The 18,795-nt window shown below is 46.4% G+C and overlaps 6 protein-coding genes across 13 annotated transcripts in view; 2 read left to right on the top strand and 4 right to left on the bottom strand.

Annotated features, from left to right (window-relative positions):
• The window catches only part of LOC9662161 (UDP-glycosyltransferase 85A2), a 10,871-nt gene extending 9,866 nt beyond the window's left edge, over positions 1–1,005 (bottom strand). For 2 of the 3 annotated variants that reach the window (XM_024666177.1, XM_024666180.1), the window contains exons 1-2: positions 446–1,005; positions 7–356 (exon numbers count right to left, since the gene is read on the bottom strand). In XM_024666177.1, the coding sequence (XP_024521945.1) occupies positions 7–356; positions 446–980 (885 nt within the window). In that variant the 5' untranslated portion in view covers positions 981–1,005. The remainder of the gene's footprint in view (positions 1–6; positions 357–445) is intronic. The other variant, XM_024666178.1, reaches the window with a different exon arrangement.
• Positions 1,006–1,174: 169 nt separating this feature from the next.
• LOC112343147 (UDP-glycosyltransferase 85A7-like) lies at positions 1,175–2,566 on the bottom strand. The gene is made up of 2 exons (XM_024666161.1): positions 2,231–2,566; positions 1,175–2,107 (listed from the first exon to the last, which is right to left on the bottom strand). Exons 1-2 carry the CDS (start codon positions 2,564–2,566, stop codon positions 1,319–1,321), a joined length of 1,125 nt encoding a protein of 374 aa, XP_024521929.1. The 3' UTR covers positions 1,175–1,318.
• Positions 2,567–3,105: 539 nt separating this feature from the next.
• Positions 3,106–7,489, top strand: LOC9662158 (protein IMPACT). Of its 3 annotated transcripts, none has more exons than XM_024666173.1 (10): positions 5,757–5,846; positions 5,913–6,004; positions 6,070–6,288; positions 6,339–6,402; positions 6,473–6,512; positions 6,578–6,675; positions 6,753–6,895; positions 6,987–7,073; positions 7,160–7,310; positions 7,372–7,489. In XM_024666173.1, exons 1-10 carry the CDS (start codon positions 5,825–5,827, stop codon positions 7,383–7,385), a joined length of 930 nt encoding a protein of 309 aa, XP_024521941.1. In that variant the 5' UTR covers positions 5,757–5,824; the 3' UTR covers positions 7,386–7,489. The 3 variants fall into 3 exon arrangements, with proteins under 3 accessions (XP_024521940.1, XP_024521941.1, XP_024521942.1); XM_024666174.1 differs by having other exon boundaries at positions 7,135–7,310; positions 7,372–7,473; XM_024666172.1 differs by lacking the exons at positions 6,070–6,288; positions 6,339–6,402; positions 6,473–6,512; ... (3 more) ...; positions 7,160–7,310; positions 7,372–7,489 and having other exon boundaries at positions 3,106–5,846.
• A 26-nt stretch (positions 7,490–7,515) lies between these two features.
• On the bottom strand, positions 7,516–8,920 carry LOC9629180 (protein MOTHER of FT and TFL1). Its single transcript, XM_002992412.2, has 4 exons — positions 8,529–8,920; positions 8,370–8,431; positions 8,267–8,307; positions 7,516–8,194 (listed from the first exon to the last, which is right to left on the bottom strand). Exons 1-4 carry the CDS (start codon positions 8,727–8,729, stop codon positions 7,974–7,976), a joined length of 525 nt encoding a protein of 174 aa, XP_002992458.1. The 5' UTR covers positions 8,730–8,920; the 3' UTR covers positions 7,516–7,973.
• Positions 8,921–10,951: 2,031 nt separating this feature from the next.
• Positions 10,952–12,899, bottom strand: LOC112343146 (LRR receptor-like serine/threonine-protein kinase ERL1). Its single transcript, XM_024666159.1, has 3 exons — positions 12,556–12,899; positions 11,709–12,030; positions 10,952–11,473 (listed from the first exon to the last, which is right to left on the bottom strand). The coding sequence occupies exons 1-3, from the start codon at positions 12,897–12,899 to the stop codon at positions 10,952–10,954; spliced, it is 1,188 nt and encodes a 395-aa protein (XP_024521927.1).
• Positions 12,900–15,371: 2,472 nt separating this feature from the next.
• Positions 15,372–17,261, top strand: LOC9629179 (equilibrative nucleotide transporter 3). 4 transcript variants are annotated; one of them, XM_024666115.1, is made up of 9 exons: positions 15,372–15,415; positions 15,459–15,569; positions 15,621–15,776; positions 15,826–15,969; positions 16,015–16,120; positions 16,174–16,340; positions 16,406–16,563; positions 16,613–16,871; positions 16,928–17,261. In XM_024666115.1, exons 1-9 carry the CDS (start codon positions 15,395–15,397, stop codon positions 17,033–17,035), a joined length of 1,230 nt encoding a protein of 409 aa, XP_024521883.1. In that variant the 5' UTR covers positions 15,372–15,394; the 3' UTR covers positions 17,036–17,261. The 4 variants fall into 4 exon arrangements, with proteins under 4 accessions (XP_024521883.1, XP_024521884.1, XP_024521885.1 ...); XM_024666116.1 differs by having other exon boundaries at positions 15,373–15,415; positions 15,468–15,569; XM_024666117.1 differs by having other exon boundaries at positions 15,384–15,569; positions 16,613–16,711; positions 16,765–16,871.
• Positions 17,262–18,795: the final 1,534 nt, after the last annotated feature.

Genomic DNA, 18,795 nt, shown 5'->3' with positions numbered 1-18,795 from the left:
CGAGATGTAGAGCACCGATCCAGGCTCCTGCTCATCCATCCAGCCAAGGCAATCCTCGTTCTCCGGGCGAAGCACCACATTCTTCCTGGAATCGTCGAGCAAGAACAGTGGCCCCGCGGGGATGAATCGAGGCCCGAGCTCCCTGGCCATGAAATCGAAGGTGGGCGCCTCGAGGTCGTAGAAGGAATTGACGAGGACCCATCGCGCGCGCTTCACGACGGGGGAGCGCTTGATGCAAATCTCCTTCCACACCTCGTTGCCCTGCATGTAATCGGGCACATCGGCCAGGCGGAGCGGCTTGACTCCTCGGACGTAGTCGATGATCACGGAATTGACCTCCTCCGGGGAAGCTCTCCCTGCGCACGAATCGGGGAAGAACAGGCAAAATTTGAATAAGGGAAGGAGGAAAAGAACTAATGTTCATGGTAAATTCAAAGATTCGTACCTCTGCTAGGAAATATGTGATCCTTCTCCAGAAGCTCTGGAATGTGGTACTCCAAGCTCGTCCATGCCGCGGTTCCTGACCAAAGAATGATCCTGGGGATGCCAAACACATCCGCCACATCCTGGCTCCAATCGCAGAAGTAATCCGAGATGATGCAGTTGACCGGATCACCCTCCTCCCCGAGCTTGCGGATCAAATCCTCGAGGCCGCCTGGGAGCTCTCGCGCGGATGCCGTGAACCATTCCGCCAGATTTCTCTGCGCGTGGGCATCGGCTCCTAGCGGGAGCTGCCACGAGTATGGGATGGAATGGAGGCGCAGATCTTCCAGCCCCGCCGGCGCCACCCAGTGCTTGACGAACTCGTCGTGGAGGCTGTCCACATTGACCAAGGAGATCGTGAAGCTTGGATCTCGAGCGATGAGCTTGCAGAGATGGATCATTGGGGACATATGGCCTTGCTCGGGCAGGGGAACGACCACGACATGGATCTTGCTACTGGGGGAGGAAGAATCGCTAGAACTTCGCAAGGATCTCATGATTTCTTAGGTCTCTTCCCACTCTGAGAATTGATCCATGCGGATCTTATAACCATAGAACCATCACTTTATCCACGAGAATCTTGTCCAGCCAGTTGGTTGTTTTCCATTTGATCGTACACATCGACCAGCTTTTGCAGAAGTTGTGTTTATTCGGGCAAGTGTGACTTTTCATTGTTCCAGTCATAGCTTTGAGATCTTCCAGCCATCCCTGGAGGCCACGAAACGACTTCCTATTCTCTTTGTCCATAGCTTTCCTCGCAAGGATCTTCAAGTTCTCCACTCTCTTCTTCATCTTCTTCCCCTCCTCGCTATCCATCACCTTTTTTATGCCGGCCTCAATCTCTCCTCGCTCGATCAATCCCTGCACCAGTCTTGGAGAATCTAACCCCGATCTTCCAGTCCTCCACTATGAACTTACAGTTGGTGCTTTGCTCGCCCCCGTAAGGCCACCCCAGCATTGGAATGCCATTAGCGATGCTCTCCTGGACGGAATTCCATCCGCAGTGCGTGAGAAACGCTCCCATGGAGGGATGGGCGAGAACTCTCAGCTGTGGCGCCCAGGAAACGATGAATCCCTGGTTCTTGGTCCTCTCGCAAAACCCATTGTAAGATTCGTTCGAGTGACCACCCACCACCAGCTCAGGTCGAATCACCCACAAGAATGGCTTCTTCGATGCCTCGAGAGCTCCCGCGAGCTCCTCGAATTGCTCCACGCTCAGCACCGCGACGCTGCCAAACGAGATGTAGAGCACCGATCCAGGCTCCTGCTCATCCATCCAGCCAAGGCAATCCTCGTTCTCGGGGCGAAGCACCACATTCTTCCTGGAATCGTCGAGCAAAAACTGTGGCCCCGCGGGGATAAATCTAGGTCCGAGCTCGCTGGCCATGAAATCGAAGGTGGGCGCCTCGAGGTCGTAGAAGGAATTGACGAGGACCCATCGCGCGCGCTTCACGACGGGGGAGCGTTTGATGCAAATCTCCTTCCACACCTTCTCGCCCTGCATGTAATCGGGCACATCGGCCAGGCGGAGGGGCTTCACTCCTCGGACGTAGTCAATGATGACGGAGAAGGCACTCACCTCCTGGAACACAATGCGTATGCGCAGCACGGTGAGCTCCAGGGCCTGGTCCAAGTGTTTGGAGGAATGCGGAAAAGGAACGTTCTTTCTTGGACGGCCTTCGTGGCTCTATTTGCGGAAAAAGGACGTCTTTCTTCCTCGAGAAAGCTTCTGGAAAAGGTGCTCAACTGGGAAGCTTTCTGCTGGAACGTCGTCATCTCCTCGAGCATTCGCCACGGGAGCATGGACGAGGCGATCGGTATGTTTCATTCCATGCTTCACAGGACCTGGAATGGAATGGTGCAGGCTTATGGCGAGATTGCGGGGATAGAACTCTCGCAGTCCCCGTCTCGGAAGATGCCGCCGTGGAACCTCTTCTCGTGGAATACCATTGTCACGGCCTATGGGGCAAATGGGCGCGTGGAGGACGCGAAACGAATGTTTGACGCTGTTCCTGTGGAGAACACAGTCTCGTGGGACTCCACTCCCCAAGCTTACTTTCTCGGTGGTCAAGCCGAGCCACATTGACCAAGGAGATCGTGAAGCTTGGATCTCGAGCGATGAGCTTGCAGAGATGGATCATTGGGGACATATGGCCTTGCGCGGGCAGGGGAACGACCACGACATGGATCTTGCTACTGGGGGAGGAAGAATCGCTAGAACTTTGCAAGGATCTCATGATTTCTTAGGTCTCTTCCCACTCTGAGAATTGATCCATGCGGATCTTATAACCATAGAACCATCACTTTATCCACGAGAATCTTGTCCAGCCAGTTGGTTGTTTTCCATTTGATCGTACACATCGACCAGCTTTTGCAGAAGTTGTGTTTATTATGAAACCTTTAAATGCCTTTCCCGGGCAAGTGCGACTTTTCACTGTTCCAGTTGTCCTCTTAAGCTTTAGTTTAGCATCTATAAAGCTTTCTTTCAATCATCTATTTTAAATTGTTTCTTTATGTTTTTCAAGTTAGTTCTAACGACGTAACACTGCTCGTTTGGATCTAGTCAAGTAAAACGCTTGCTCGTCCAAAATACCCAACTCTGGCAAATTATATGAGAGGGCCAAATCCCTAAAACTAGGGTTGTTGGGAGGAGCAATGCCGCCATCGCCATCGCGGTAAGTCTCCTCTCTCTCGATCGAATGCCGGTCTTCCGGCCATCGCCGATCCTAGCGACGCAGCGCCTGTCACAGCTCGCGCCGCTCAAATGGTTCAAGGCGCCGTCCCGGACAGCCGACAAGCCCGTGTACGTGACCAAGCGGCTGCTCGAGGGGGAGAAGGCGCGGGATACCTATGGAAGAATGCGCCAGTGTGGGATCCGGCCGTGCGTGCCAGTGATCGTGCTCGCGATCAAGGCTTGCAGCGAGAGATGGGATCTCATGAGCCTCCACAGCGATCTCGTCGCCACCAAAAACGATCGAGACGTGTCGGTGGCCAACACTCTGATCGACAGCTACGCGCACTTTGGCCTCGTCGCGGATGCTCGCAAGGTCTTCGATGGGATCCAGTGCCGCGACGCCATCTCGTGGAACACCATGATCAAAGGTTACGTCCAGAACGGCGATGGCAAGGGAGCTCTCGAGCTCTTCTCGCGGATCCAGGAAGATGGTCTTCTCCCAAACGCGAGAACTTATCTGGCAGCTCTCCAGGCCTGCTCCATGGTCGCAGCTCGAGAGAAAGGGACAGTGGTCGAAGGTGGCAGGCTTGTCAAGGTGGCTACTTTGGAAAGAGGAGCAGCGATCCATGCCGAGATCGTCAAGAACCAGTACTCCGGGGACGTGTTCGTCTCCAGCGGTCTCGTGGATATGTACTCCAAGTGTGGAAGCCTGGAGAATGCCAAGCTCGTCTTCGACAAAATGGAGTTCCACGACGTGGTTTCCTGGACTGCGATCATCATGGGCCACTGTAACTGCGGCGAGGCCGAGCTCGCTCTCGCCTTGTTCTCGCGGATGAAGGAGGAAGGCTTCATTCCCGATGGCACAACTTTCGTGGCGGTTCTCAAGGCTTGCGCGAGCTTGGCAGTGAAGGAGACGAGTGGAAGTCATGGAGAAGTGGCTCTGGCGAGCCTGGAGAAAGGGAGAGCGCTCCACACCGAGCTCAAGAAGCTGGGGATCAAGTCGGACATGGTCTTGGAGAGCTCGCTCGTGGATATGTACGTCAAATGTGGGAGCTTGGAAGATGCAAGGCTGGTGTTTGAGAGGATGCATCGTCGCGACGCACTCGCGTGGACGAGTATGATATCCGGAACTGCTCAAGCTGGGAATGGCGAGCTCGCTCTCCAGATGTTTGCTCGCATGCAAGAGGAAGGGATCAGGCCAGACGCTCCAGCTTTCGTCGCCGCTCTTGGTGCTTGCAGTAGCCTCGCGGCGAGAGAAGGCAAGCGTGTGGAAGGGAAGTTCAAGAAGAGCCTCGTCTTGCAGAAAGGTACGGCAATTCACTCTAAGCTCGCAAAGATAGTGAAGCTCCCGAATGCTTTTGTGGAGAATGCTCTCGTGGATATGTACGCGAAGTGTGGCAACATCCAGCGAGCTCGGGAAGTGTTTGACGCGATGCTGGAGCGAGATCTAGTCTCCTGGAACTCCATGATACTGGGACTTGCACAAAACGACGAGTGTGAACCGGCTCTCAAGTACTTCTCGGTCATGCAGCACGAAGGCTTCAAGCCAGGCACCAGGACGATTGTCGGGGTGTTCAAAGCCTGTGCGGCGATGGTGGCTTTGGAAACCGGTCGAAAGTTTCACGTCGAGGCTCGCATCTCCGGACTTGACAATGATCCCACGGTGGCATCCTCGATCGTGGACTTCTACGCCAAGTGCGGTAGTATGAGCGATGCACAAGAGGTGTTTGATTCGCTGGAGGCGAGGGACTTGGTAACTTGGAACGCCTTGATCGCGGGATACAGCTGCTGCGGAGACAATGAACGAGTCCTGGAACTTTTGGTCAGCGCAGAGAAAGAAGTTGGCTCAGTGAACGGCGTCACTCTCCTCTGTGTTCTCGCGTCCTACAGCCATGCTGGCCTGGTGGAGGAAGGCAAGAGCTTCTTTGAGACAATGAACTCTAGATATGGTGTCCAACCCGGCGTGGAGCACTGCACCAGCATGGTGGATCTTCTGAGCCGAGCGAATCGTCTGGAAGAGGCAGCGAGCATGGCCAAGAGAATCTCTCGCGATTCAAGCAAAGTCGCGTGGATTACAGTGCTGGGGGCTTGTTTCAAGTGGAAGAACGTAGAAGTTGGCAAGCTTGCGTTTGACTCGGTACCGAAGGAGGATGGCGATCCATCGCCTTTCGTGCTCATGTCGAATATCTACGCCGGGGCTGGGATGTGGGAGCAGCGAGCAGCAGTCCGAAAGGCGATGGCGACGAAGTCTTTGAGCCGAGCACAGGGACAGAGCTCGTCATGGGTCGATGCCGCTGGAACAGTTCACAGATTTTCTTCGGAGAAAGAGAAGAAGATGGAGCATCCTCAAATGGAAGAGATCGTCGCGAAGTTGAGCCTTTTCCTGGGTGACAAGACGAGGAACGATGATCAAGTTTGCGAGCAGAGCGAGAGATTTGCTGCTGGTTGTGCTCTGGTAAACACAGCGGCTGGAACAGACATCCGGATCTCCAAGAGTGGAAGAGTTTGCGGCGATTGTCACGACGTTTTAGCCGCCATCTCCAGACAAGGGGGAGGAGGCCGTTTGGTCGTCTGCAAGGACATAAGTTGTGTCCATGCTTTTCGAGACGGGCACTGCTCCTGTGGAGATTTCTGGTGACTTGGCTGCTTTTCTCCTAGGGCTTTTTCATGGATCCGGCTTCTGTCCAAGGTATGCTTGATGCTTCATTCTCTGGTGTGAGACTGACTCTTTGTTTTGTTTTGGGTGGTGGTGTAGCTAACAGAGCAGCTCAAGCTGAAGAATTGGAAGCTCTCCGCTACATTTATGGAGAGGATATCGTTGTTCACGAGCACGAACACTTCTGTGAGGTATTTGGTTGTCATATGAACGTGGTGAGCGGTTTTGAGCCGGCCAACTTGGTATTCTTTGGCAGATTTCTGTCTACCCGAGTGAAGAAGAGTCGGGAGGTTTGGCTGTGAAGCTTGGCGTTTATTTCCCGGACGAATATCCGTCACACAGTGAACCGACTTTTGAAGCTGAAGCCGCGTGGCTGTCGGAACAGGACCGCGACAAAGTTGTCAGTGGATTTCACGAGTTGTACTCGAGCAGTGACGGAGAAGTGATTGTTTTCAAATGGATAGAGTGGATGAAGGTAGGTAGAAGAATCTATGTCGTAGCTTACGTCTTCCTCTCTGGTTGTAGGAACAACACTGGCTATGGAATTGCGAGAAACGGACGGCACTTGCTGCAAGTACTAAAGAGACAGGTACGCTATTTTTCCAGCCAAAGCAAGCTTTTGTCTTGAGTTTTGTCTCTCTTTTTTTCTTTCTTGCCAGTAAACGATTCGGGGACTGCAGCAGCTCAGTTATTCCAGCCGTAAATCTCGTTTTTCGTTTCCTGCGGAATCTCTTTTAATTTTCTGTAGTGTGCTGCGCGCGCAGGTTTGAAAAGCCCGAGGATGTTCCGGCTGAGCTCAACGTGGAGGAACTGGACAAACTCCATGGCATTATTCACGGGTGTCCCTTCACAGAGAAGAAGAGTACGTGATTATAAAATATACGAGCGTCGTTGTTGTTTCGTTGATTGCGTTGCTGAGATAGTTGTCGTGACTATCAGGTACTTTCCAAGCGCACCTGGCGCCCGTCCACTCGGCCGATGAGGTGGAGACGGTAATGGAAGCACTTCTGCGAAACAGGAAGATTTCAGGGGCAACTCACAACATAATGGCCTTTCGCATCGTTCTTCCCGACAAAAACACTGTAAAGTTGACGTGACCCTTGGCGATAACTGCGATAACTTCGGTGTTTGTCAAGGGATTGCTAACTTCTTTCTCTCGCCTTGCCGTGTCAGGTACTTCAAGACTATGACGACGATGGAGAAACCGCTGCTGGAAACCGGCTATTGCATCTCCTCCAGATCGTAGGCGCCATTGACGTGGTAAGCTATAACTGCAGCTTTTGCTTTCCTTGTTCCCCACGGAGATTCCAACCCACCAAAGCTTCCACTGATTGATTTTATGCAAGGTGGTGGTGGTCTCGAGGTGGTTTGGAGGGATCCTACTCGGTCCGGACAGATTCAAGCACATCAACAATGCCGCACGGTCTCTCCTCGAGAGTAGTGGATACATAAGAGATTCCCGGAAGAACAGCAACACCTGTTCGTCCAGCAAAAAAGGTGGGACTTCTTTTTCTCGGCCACTGTTCCGCGAGTGCTGACTCCATTTTTGTTCTCGTAGGGAAAGCTCGATAGTTACTATCGGGGAGACACGAATACAAGGCTTTGCTGGTCCAACAGTCAGTCATCGAGATCCCAACAACAATGTCTCTCTACACGTAGAGAAGTACGATTTTTTCGGACAAACTAGTGCGTCACATTTTGATTTGATAACGTCTAACAAGATCCGTGAAAGCTTTTGACACCTATTTATCATTACTTTACAGGCAGGTCCATCTCTCTCTCCATCCATCTTAACAATTATAATATTCTTCCATGGACCATCGTCCTCCTCTGGGAACTCTACGGAAGATTTGATATTGTCTCTCTTTTCTCGGGTCGTCTCACACTCATTTTTTTTCCAGCGATTCTGCTCAGGATTTATTCTCGAGCTGCTTCCGGGGTGGGGAGGCCATACCACTGCAAAAGATCTGGGAACAGGAGAAAAAGGAAAAGGAGGAGAGAAGGAAATCAGCAGTTCTGTGAAGAGGACGATCTTTCCGCAGTGGTATCAGTGCAGTGAACAAGTTGGTGATGAAAGCAGCGGTTTTTTTCGACGAGCTCTCCTCCCTCGCTGCTGTTTCTCGAGAGATGCCGACTAGAGAAAGAAAGCTCGGGCCAAGATCAGGTTCTCCTCCGGCTGGCTGGCTCCTTCTGCGCATTGTAGTAGACTGCGCCGACTGGAAGTCCCAGGAAGTACTCCTGCGCGAACCAACGAGTGCTGAAGTTGTTCCTCATGAGCGGTGGAAGCATGAGAACTGGTCCCATTTGCCGGAAGACCACGAAGATGTACCTATGGATTCCAGTCGGGGGCTTGGGGCCGATGTACTGGAGGATCTCTCTCCCTGGAGATGGAGCAGCGAACAAGAGAGAAAACCAAGCTGGAACTTACGTGACAATGCAAGGAGTGATCATACCTTGGCTAGCGTCGGCTCCACCGGGGATGTCCGCGACGATCCTGGGTAGAAAACTCCAGATTCATATCGAAGGAGAAGCAAAAATGGAAGCTTTGGAACTAACCAGTGCACCCATTCTCGCATTGATGGCTCGCTGGGACTCGGAGCATCCGGGTCGACCATCACCTGTTTAAGAACAAAGGGTGGTAGCATCAAGTTCTCTAGCTATGGGGAAGAGATCGAAAGAAGAGAAGACGGTAGCTATGGAGGTGAGATTGATTACGAGAGTGTAGAGCGCGCCTTCCTCGTGAGGAGATCCAACTTGGACAATGGGGCGAGCTTGAGTGGCTGAAGGCTTGAGCTCGCAGCCATTGTTGACTTGTTTGCTACCATAGCAAACGCTCATATCCACGGCCGGAACGAACATATCCAGCACGTCGCCGATCACTCGCCCTAGCACCAGCGGATCCATGGATCTCCCCATCTCTCTTCTTCCCCAAGAACAATCGATCGCTAGCTAGCTACCAAAACAATTCCTAGCTTGAACCCAACGCCACCGAAACCTTACAAGAGAAATCGCTAGAGCTAAAAAAAATTCCTTCTCCCCTTGTAGGCGAGGTGAGCTTGTGAAACGTAGAGAGAGCGCGGCCAAAAAGACTGGTTATTTTTTAAGCCGCCGTGTATGTGTGCGTGAAACCTCGCTCCGGAGCAACCAGGGCCTGCCACGTGTGATCCCGGACCAAGCCCATTGGGGCCACTTGTCTCCGTCTGCATGCGTGCATGTGGGCCCTTGCAAGACCGACGCGTGGCAGTGCATTGGAGCTTGGGATGGTGGACACGTGGGCGGTAGGTGAGATCCTTTCAATTAGGGCTACTTGGCTTAATTAGGTAATTTTAAAAAATCTATAAATGGAGAATTTCAAAAGTAATAATTATTCAAGTATTTCATCAGAATTTATCTTTATCTTTTACATTTAGAATAATGCTATTTGGTATGCTATCAATATTACTTATGCTTATATACATCAATAATTGAAAAACTATACTCAGATTAAACTTAAATATAGACCTTAATAAAGTGAAACTTACTCCCATAGTTATATGAAAATCTAAACCCACATTATATCTTACGGGTGTGAAATTTATAATTTGATATTAAATTAATAAGTATAAAACTAATAAAGACATAATGATTTTTGTTTATATTTAAAGTTTAAACCACATTAAAATATGTTTTTAAGTACTAATATTTGAGCAATATTTTATATAGTATATTTTATATTTAAGTGTATCTCTCTTTTTTCAATTGGTGATTATTGTTGATATTTGTTAGATACCACTTAAATTTAGTTTAGTTCATTGAGAGGATAATCTCAACCTTTAAAATAATTTTCTGTGCATTGCACTTGGTTTTTTTAATAGTAATGTTATTTTTATTTATTAATTCAATTCATCAAATGGAAGTTTATTATAAATGAAAGAATAATCTAAATTAATAACAACCATTAAATAGTACAATATCCTAGAATATCCAAGTATATTCTAGATATATCCCAACAGGTTTGCTTAAGCAAACCAAAAAATTAAACATATAAAGGTTAATTGTAATATAAAAATTTAAAATATTTTGAAATCAATAATGTTGGTATCTTTTCACTTTTAAGCATTATATTTAAAAACATTATAAGTAAAAATGAGATATTAGCTTTATATTAAATATAAAAAGAAAAATCTATCTTTCATATATAGTTAGAGTGTAAGAGAGTCACTTTTGTGCATACAGCACAAAAGATGTATGCACAAAACTGAACCAAACATAATAAATTTCTTATTAAGTGAAGTTATGGTTGCTCTTCATCCTGTTCATTCCATATACTAATAGTTAGTGTATAGAGCTTTTCTCTCAATAACAGCATAGGATATTGCACTTCCTTACCATCAACAAAGGAACTGAAAAGTAATGTTCCCATAGTTTGGACTGGCTGACAAGGTTTTCACTGCCACTGGTGGTGACGAACAAACACAGAGGCAGGAACATTGTTGGGAACACAAGAAGTAACGAGAGCTGAAGCAGCGAAATGCCATCAAAGATGATACAAATTGACTTTGAAAACTTTATCATCACGGCATTGTGATTCTGTGGCACAAACACTTCCATGAGGCTTGAGAACATACATAGTCACCATGAGCTGTAGAAGCATAATGTCCTTCCATGCCGACATGATCCGTGGAATGCCAATGAAAGAGGAAGAGTTCTTGGACGAACGCTGCTGCTCCCATGAGACTTACAAAAGCACTTGGCAAGTGTAGCAGAACAAAAGCTGATTAGGTCGTGGTGAATTAAAAACGAGAAAAAAAACTGACAAAAGTTAGTCAAGTAGTGCGTTACAAAAGCAAACCCAGACACAGGCAATTGAACTCCATGAAGTCGTTGATCATAGATAATGAAGGGATTAGCCTTGGAGATATGCTCCAGGTCAGGATAGCTTCGTGTTGGCTGCACAATGCAGTGGAAAGTGGCCCTCTTAAGGAAGAGAGAGACTTTGATCAAAGTAAAGTAGCCATGTGGAATTGGCGACAAGTTAGCATTTTTTAAGAACTGTCAAGACGAGGAAGAAATGATGGAGGAAAAGTAATGATGAGGCTAATATATGTCCTTTGCTCGAAGCTTATACTTCCGAATTTGAAGGATGTCCCACGTGATGCCTAAAAATGTGACCCAAAAGCCAATAAACACACCGCAGCCAAATGCCCACAAAGCTTCGTGGCAGAGGAAGTCTTATTGCCTTGGAATGCAAGTGATCGAGTGTTGATATTGTAAGCAGTTGGGACCAATCTGCTTAAGTTGTTGAATGAAACATTAAAGGCTGACAAAGGCAATTCCCCAAACTCGTTTGGGATCCTGCCTTGGAGCATGTTCCACGACAAGTCAAGAGACTGAAGCTTTTTCAAGCTGGAAAGATTGAGAGGTATGGCACCGGTGAACTGGTTGTGCGAGAGGTTGAGATACATTAGTCCAACCAGTTGCCCAATTTCTTCACCGTTGAGAGAGTTGCTTGAGATGCCCAATGAAGTCATGTTGTTTGCAACGATGGTTGTCCGATCAAACTGTACCCTTACGCCGTTGACTATGATGACCAGGCTCAACCGAACCCCTGTGTAAATGCCAAGATTCAAATCCGTTGCCCTTGAAACCATGAAACTTCCAAAGGTTGCCTGGCAGCTGCCCTGTGAGCTTATTGTTTGACAGATTTTGGAGCCAAATGAGATTGGTGATGCAAGCTGGAATCTGGCCAAACATCATAAGCTGCAAATTTCTTGAGGGATCTCGCCTGTGAAATGGTTCCTACTATGGTCTAATCAACTATAGTAGGTAAGTGGAACTCAAGCTTTTGACTGGAATGGTGCCACTCAACGTGTTGTTGGAAATGACAAAGAAGACCAAGCTTGTTAAGTTACTCACGTCCAGCCACACCTCACCCGTGAAATTGTTCTGCGCAAAGTTGACAACCTTGCGCTGGGAGCAATTTTCTAGCCTTGAGCTAATCTCTCCCTGGAACTTGTTCGTTGAGAGATCCAAGTAAACCAGGTTAGTGCATGCACCAAACGTTGGCAGTCTGCTCCATATTGGGTTTCCGTGGAGGTCGAGATAGCCAAGCTTGGTACATTTGTTGAGTGGAGGAACTTCCTTACTCAAGTCAAGTCTCTCAAGACTAATGCCTTTTGGAATGCTTCCATGAATTGCTGGAGAGTTTTGAGCGCTGTGATTGAATGCGGAATGCTTCCTGTCAGACTGTTAACGTCCAAGCGAAGCAGCACAACGGGAGAAGATCGCTTGGACGTTAACAGTCTGACAGGAAGCATTCCACAACGGGAGAAGACGCATTAAACATGGGAATGTTTCCTGTAAAGTTGTAGCTCTAGGTGCTTTAAATATGTCATGCCCACCATCATATCTGAAGGAATCGATCCGTTCAGATAGTTTCACGATAGTATGAACCTCTCTAGCCTACGAAGACCATCAAAAGAGTCAGGTAATGGGCCACATAGACGGTTCCAAGACATGTCTAATTCTGTGGGGCGCGAAAGGTTTCCAAGAGTGATTGGTATAAGCCCCTCCAAATTGTTTGTAACTAGTGATAATTTTTCCAGTTTTTTTAGCTTACCCAGTGATGGAGATATAGAGCCTGTTAAGTTGTTTTGTGCCAGATCGAGGACCCGCAGCTTGGAGCAGTTCCCAACACTCGATGGAATAGACCCGCTCAAGACATTATCAGATAGCGAGATCTCAGTGAGATTCTGGAGCTGGCCTAATGTTGCCGGTATGGCCAGTCAATTGGTTCCCTCCCAAGTTGAGCTTTGTGAGTGAGGAGCAATTGCCGAGAGTGGTAGGAATTTGCCCCGTTATTTTGTTAAGCGATAGATCCAGCTCTGAAAGATATGAAAGCTGCCCAAGCCTTGGCGTGAGAGTTCCCACCAAGGCTTCATCAAGATCCACAGAGGATAGATGTATGGACACTACTTGGCGTTCAGAATTGCAACTAATGCCTCTCCAGCTGCAAATCCCATCCTTGCTTCCTTCATGCCAGTTAGAAAAGGTAGAATTGCTTTGCAACATGCCTTGCTTGAACTCCAGTAGAATTTCCACGTCCATGATCTTATACAAAAGAAAGAACACCTTAAGAGTTTCATTTCAAAATCATCTAATCATATCTCAGCAGACAGATTCATGCCAAGTGCGAAGAGAAATACAATGCCCTAGTGAGAAAACATATTTTTCTTGTCAGGATACTAGAAATTTGAAGATCACCAGACTTTATATCTTGAATGCGACATCAAAGAGTCCAATTTTTTTCGCTGCTGGTCCAACAAAAGTCACATATTTGTTCTAGGTGATGTGACCAATTGTCTGCCGGTCAAACTCATACAGTTAATATTTGTAAACACGCCGTGCTTGACTAGTAGTCCAAGAATATGCTTTAATATTGAGTGGCAAGCATGCCGTGCTTGACTAGTAGTCAAAGCATGGTCTGCTTGCCAGTCAACACTAGAATTTGTTGTTTGTTGGTTGCTGCCATTCACAATGTTCATGAAACGTATCTCCACTATATAAGAACCATGCGCAACATCTAAAGCATTGAAGAATGGTAGTGATGAAAATATTTGTAGTGTTGCTTGTAGCAAGTGCTTCCTTCTTTGACTTCTGTGAAGCTGATGCAACATGTAACAACAAGGTCGTCCTTTCTGTTTTGCAAGGTAGTGTCGCTTGTGGGATCAAGCCTGCAAGGCCAGAGGTAGAGACCAGAGGTGATCGATGACTATTATGATCCCTATCCCATCCATAGTTTAGATGGCCCCTATGGTGGCATCACTTAGACGACAGGGATGAGAAAACGCACCGAGACCTTGTGAAAGCGGATCGAGGGTGCAAAGGAGTAACATCGCGAGATTGAGATTAAGGTTTGGGAACCGAATTGCTGCGTGAATCTCTTCAGGTTTGAGGTGGCGTACATTGAGCAGCTGCTGGCGCAGGAGGGAGCAGCACAAGAGATCGTGGTGAGGAAGTGTGATTTTGAGGAAGAGAGAGGGACATGTGAGGAGTAGCCGCCGCCAGTTATATGCTGATGGACTTGCTCTACCGGATCAGTTTCGGTGGAGAGAGAAGCTCGATGATTCATGATACAGAGATTTATATGGTTGAGCTCATTTGTGGTCAAGAGCAGTTTCGAGCACACGCCATGCACCAAGTTAGAAGCTATAAAATTCTTGAGGTAAAGAAGTACACAAGTAGTGTGTTCCTCCATGCTTGGGAGGGACTGACATTTGAAATAATCTTCTTGGTAGTGGCATTGTTAGATGAATTGAGCTTGGATTCTGACTTCAAGAATTTTCTTTCAGAGACCAACTGCAATCAAAGCCATTACACAGCCACCGCTTCGTCTCACTGGTCCTAATTTTCTACTACGCTTACACACCCCTTGCTTTTTAGAAAACCACTGACTTAAATGATCCCATGAGTGATTGAAAGTCCATAACCAAGAATATAATAGCTCTGGATAACAAGGGTTCGAGTACCTACCAAAGATTTGGATTGCTGGTGATGATGTTTTCTTTGGATGGTGCCAAGTAACGTGCTACATGACACTTTGCGAGGACGAGAGCATTGACGAACATGTGGAGAAACAATGAGGAGCAAAACTGAGTCGATAAGCTCATCACTCGTGGAGAGTGATCCCTAGGCCGACCTTGATCTCCTCAAGTCTCTACCATGAATGTAAGTGTATACATGCTGTTTGCGTACCTGTGTTCGTTGGTTTCGTTAAATTTTCATCCATTTCATCTTAAATAGTGTGTGCAGCAAGGAATTGGGGGTTTCCTCTGCTTGCGGTTCCATCTTACGTGGCTGAAGTACCCTGGCAACTAGCTTTCTAGCCACGGATTACATTCTAGTGAATAAGATATTAAGTTACGATAATGCATACTAAAAATAAGGTTTTTTCCTTCGCAAGCTGCTCATTCAGTTTCAATCTCGACATTTATAACAGCATGAATCCGGTGATACAATGCTTACACCGAATCATCCTCCAATCTCCGAGGTCACTGCTTTGAGCTCCAAGATTCTTTGAGCCATGATCAGCAGCAGTTATAGTGTCTTCCCTTGCTCCATTCTGTTTCGATTTCCTATCTGCAAAATCCAGAAACAGGATCAGCAGGACGCATTTCTCAACGGAGATTGGTCATCGCACCAATTTCTCAGGTAAGCTGAACAGAAATCTCCTTGTAAAAAATTTTGCTTCATAAGCTAATTATGATTGCCGTGTAGTTGTGCTCCTTACGGATGGCAATACCAACCGGATTTTCCCATCTGTTGATTGAAGATGCTACAAGGTTAACCCCAAGACGTCGTCTTGACTGCGGCTAGCCGACTTATGCCTTGGGTTTGTTGATTTCGCGGTTTTGAAAACCCCACACAGAATTGTAGTTAGAAAACAGACGTGCTGAAGCTACCAGCAGTGACAGCGACGGACGGAAACCCATAAATCATCTGATTTATGGACAGAAACGTGTCACAGTCTAGTCAAACAAAATGACAAGGCTCGCTTGTTTCGATCCGTATTTTGATATTTCAGCAGAGCCAGAAGCAGCGGCATGGAAGATCATCTGAAACAGGTAATGGGGATCAGTTCACATGGACAAACTCGTGATTTTTCAGGGAAAACAGTCTACTGTGAGCTATGTAATCTGTATGCTTTTTGGGCTTGGCCTCTTGTTCCCCTGGAACAGCATAGTTACTGTCATGGACTACTATTTGGTTGTGTTTCCGGTGAGTCTGAAAAACATTCTTCAGCATACCAATTGGCAAGTTTTTTTTCAGGCATACCATCCTTCTCGAGTCCTGACACTGATATACCAAGCCTCTGCTTTCTTCACTGTAGCGGTTCTAGCGTACCACGAAGCCAGGGTGGATACCCGCTTCCGAGTTCTCCTGGGCTTCTCACTGTATTTTGTCTCTTCCTTGATGGTTCCCATTGTGAGTAGATTCTTTCTGCTGATCGACTAATTCACAATGAAGTTTGCAGATAGATTTGGCTAGTCATGGCGGAGGAGGGCTCGCACCTTATACAGGTCTGTGTGCCTTATGCATGTTATTCGGTCTATGCGATGGCCTCGTGCAAGGTGGACTTGTTGGAGATCTTTCTTACATGCACCCTCATCTTCTTCAGGTACTGAGACTTTATATTGTTCATGCTAATCGGCATCTCATGCAGTCATTTTCTGCTGGAGCTGGTGCTTCTGGTGCTGCCACTTCTGGTTTGAGGCTTGTAACGAAGGCATGCTTTGCCAGCACCAAGGGCGGGCTTCGTAAAGGAGCACGTAAGTTTGCAAACGCTTGTCCTGCAAATCAACTAGTGTGATCGTTTCTACAGTTGTTTTCTTCTTCCTTTCTACGTCTTTCCAGCTCTTGTGCCTACTACTGTATGCCGTAGTTTTTCCAAAGCTGGAAACCATCAAGAACTATAGAAAAGCCGCTGCATTGGAGGGTGCAACCACAGTTGGTGCTGATCTCGCAGCCGCAGGCATTCACGTAGACAAGGTAGTCGGATTAAAAGGTAATTATCCAACTTACAACTTACAATTGGTGGCTGGTGCTGCATGCAGGATGCAGAAGAATGTCCAACTACTAGGCTGTCCAATTTTCAGCTGCTTACGCAGAACTTGGACTATGCATTTGATGCTGCTGCAATTTTTGTGCTCACGCTGTCAATCTTTCCAGGATTTCTGGCCGAGGATACTGGGAAGCACAGCTTAGGATCCTGGTAAGCAGTTCCTTCTTGGCGGTTTTCATATAGTTTTCTTTTTTCCTAGGTATGTTGTGGTTCTTATCGCCATGTACAACTTTGGAGATCTTACTGGACGATATTTGCCCCTCGTACCAGCTCTCAAGCTCAAGTCGAGAACCCAAATGTTGGTAGCAGTGATTGCCAGATACTTATTCCTCCCTGCGTTCTATTTGACAGCCAAGTTTGGCGATCAAGGCTGGATGATCATGTTGTGCATCCTTTTGGGCTTGAGCAACGGGCATTTGACCACGTCTGTTCTCGTCGCCGCGCCAAATGGTTACAAGGTGTGTGTGTGTTTGCTCGTGCGATTTTTCTCTATGACCTCTGATATTATGTACAGAAGCCGGAGCAAAATGCATTGGGCAACATCTTGGTGGTCTTCATACTTGCGGGTGTCACTGTAGGAGTGACACTGGATTGGTTGTGGCTTATCGGAAAAGGCTGGTAGCGCTACCATGAATGACAAGCAGATTTAGAGGCCCATTCTCGTGGTTTCCTAAACATGGTGCACAAAGAAGTTGTTCGAATGATGACTGGAAGGACTAGTCTCATCGAATATAATTCTTGTTGCAAATACCCAGAATGGAACAAACAATGGAATTGTTCAACAAGATGCCTATGCATAACATTGTGTCACCTTGTCATTTTCAATACTATGGGTTGCTCTTCAGGTGCATTTAGGTGCATTCGAGGGACATGTATTGTGTTAAGCTAATTTAATGGTAATGTGACCATACTATTATATTAGATTTTATAGAGTTAATAGTTTAATTTAATAATTTATTCACACCAGAAATTGGCAGCTAATGTAAATATTAATGAAAATCCTATAACATTAGTGTTGCAAGTGGAATTTCTTGTTCCTAGAGCTGCCTCAAGTTCTCACAATGTTGTATTGGTAGAAGTGAAAGCAGTGCTAATGGTCTTGGCTCAGGATCTAATGATGGAACTCTTGTTCCTGGTTTTAGAGCTACTGTGAAAGATCTCACAATGTTATTATTAGTGTCATTGGTAGAGCTATCATGAGTCTTGGTGGTCCAAAGTGTTTGATTACCCTAGGAGCCTCAGACCAACTTGAGTTGCAAATTAAGTATTTTTATATATACTGTATCATTTTCTATACATAGTTTATATATCTTATAAAAGTTAAAAGACAAAAACTAAACTTCAAAACTATCATTAGTTGATACTATAAATATTATTATATAATAAAATAGCTGAGACAAGATAGGCTGCTTTAATGACTCCACAAAACTTGCCCAATGTGGTTCACTGATTGTGGCTACTCGTCTTGGGTGTTAGACTCATTCTCATATATAAGTCTAACATCAAAATTGGAGTAAAAAAGAAAGTAAACAAGGAAGAGAGAGTTAGGGTTTAAATATAAAGAAGAAAAATATTTCTAACTGATTATTAGGATATTTAAAGTTAAGTATTTTTTGGGTTTGGGGAAAGCATAATATAAAAAGGGTGTTAAAAAAGCGTGAACTTATAAGGAAATGTGGTACCTTGTAAACAACTAAAGATTAAAGAGTTTATAATTCTCAGCAAGCTAGAATGACCAATATCACCACAAGGCAAACTCAAGATTTGCCCTTGTTAGAACTCCCATATGCACACAGGCGAGAAAAATCATATTGTTCAGAAGAGCAATGCAAAGGAAGGCTTGTAAGTATCTTGAAGTCTGATGCCTTCTTCTTGCCTAACTCCTCCTCATCCTCACTTTAGTTTATCAACGCACACTTTTGCTAGGTGATTAGTTTTTCCACACTTAAAGCACTGCCATTGATAACAGCATGAAAATTTTTGCTTTCATTTCTATAGAGTTTTAAGGAGTTAAGTTGGTTGCAATGCCTTCCATCGTGAGAAAATTTGCTGCATGGCTTTGGAGTCTGTTTAGGATTGTCAAAGTTATAGCACATCACTTGTGACACCTCCATATCTTCCAAATCATCAAAGTAAGGTACACAAAGCTTATAAGCAAAGAAAATGAAGAATAAACAAAAACCAAGATCTTCTAGAATGCCCAGCCAAATTCTTGGCTGCAAGTAGGAATGTGATACTGTGCAAAACCATCAAAACAAAGCCTTTAAAAAAACAAATGTGCTCTCCTATCCATGCCCATTTTGCCCGAGAGCTCATGGCTGGGAATAGCTGTGGGCTAGCTGCCATGGATATGATGACCATGGTTTTGGCTGCACATTGCTA

The sequence above is a fragment of the Selaginella moellendorffii genome, unplaced genomic scaffold (assembly GCF_000143415.4).
Source record: "Selaginella moellendorffii unplaced genomic scaffold, v1.0 SELMOscaffold_136, whole genome shotgun sequence".
NCBI lineage: Eukaryota > Viridiplantae > Streptophyta > Lycopodiopsida > Selaginellales > Selaginellaceae > Selaginella > Selaginella moellendorffii.
This window is presented reverse-complemented; position numbering and strand designations above follow the sequence as displayed.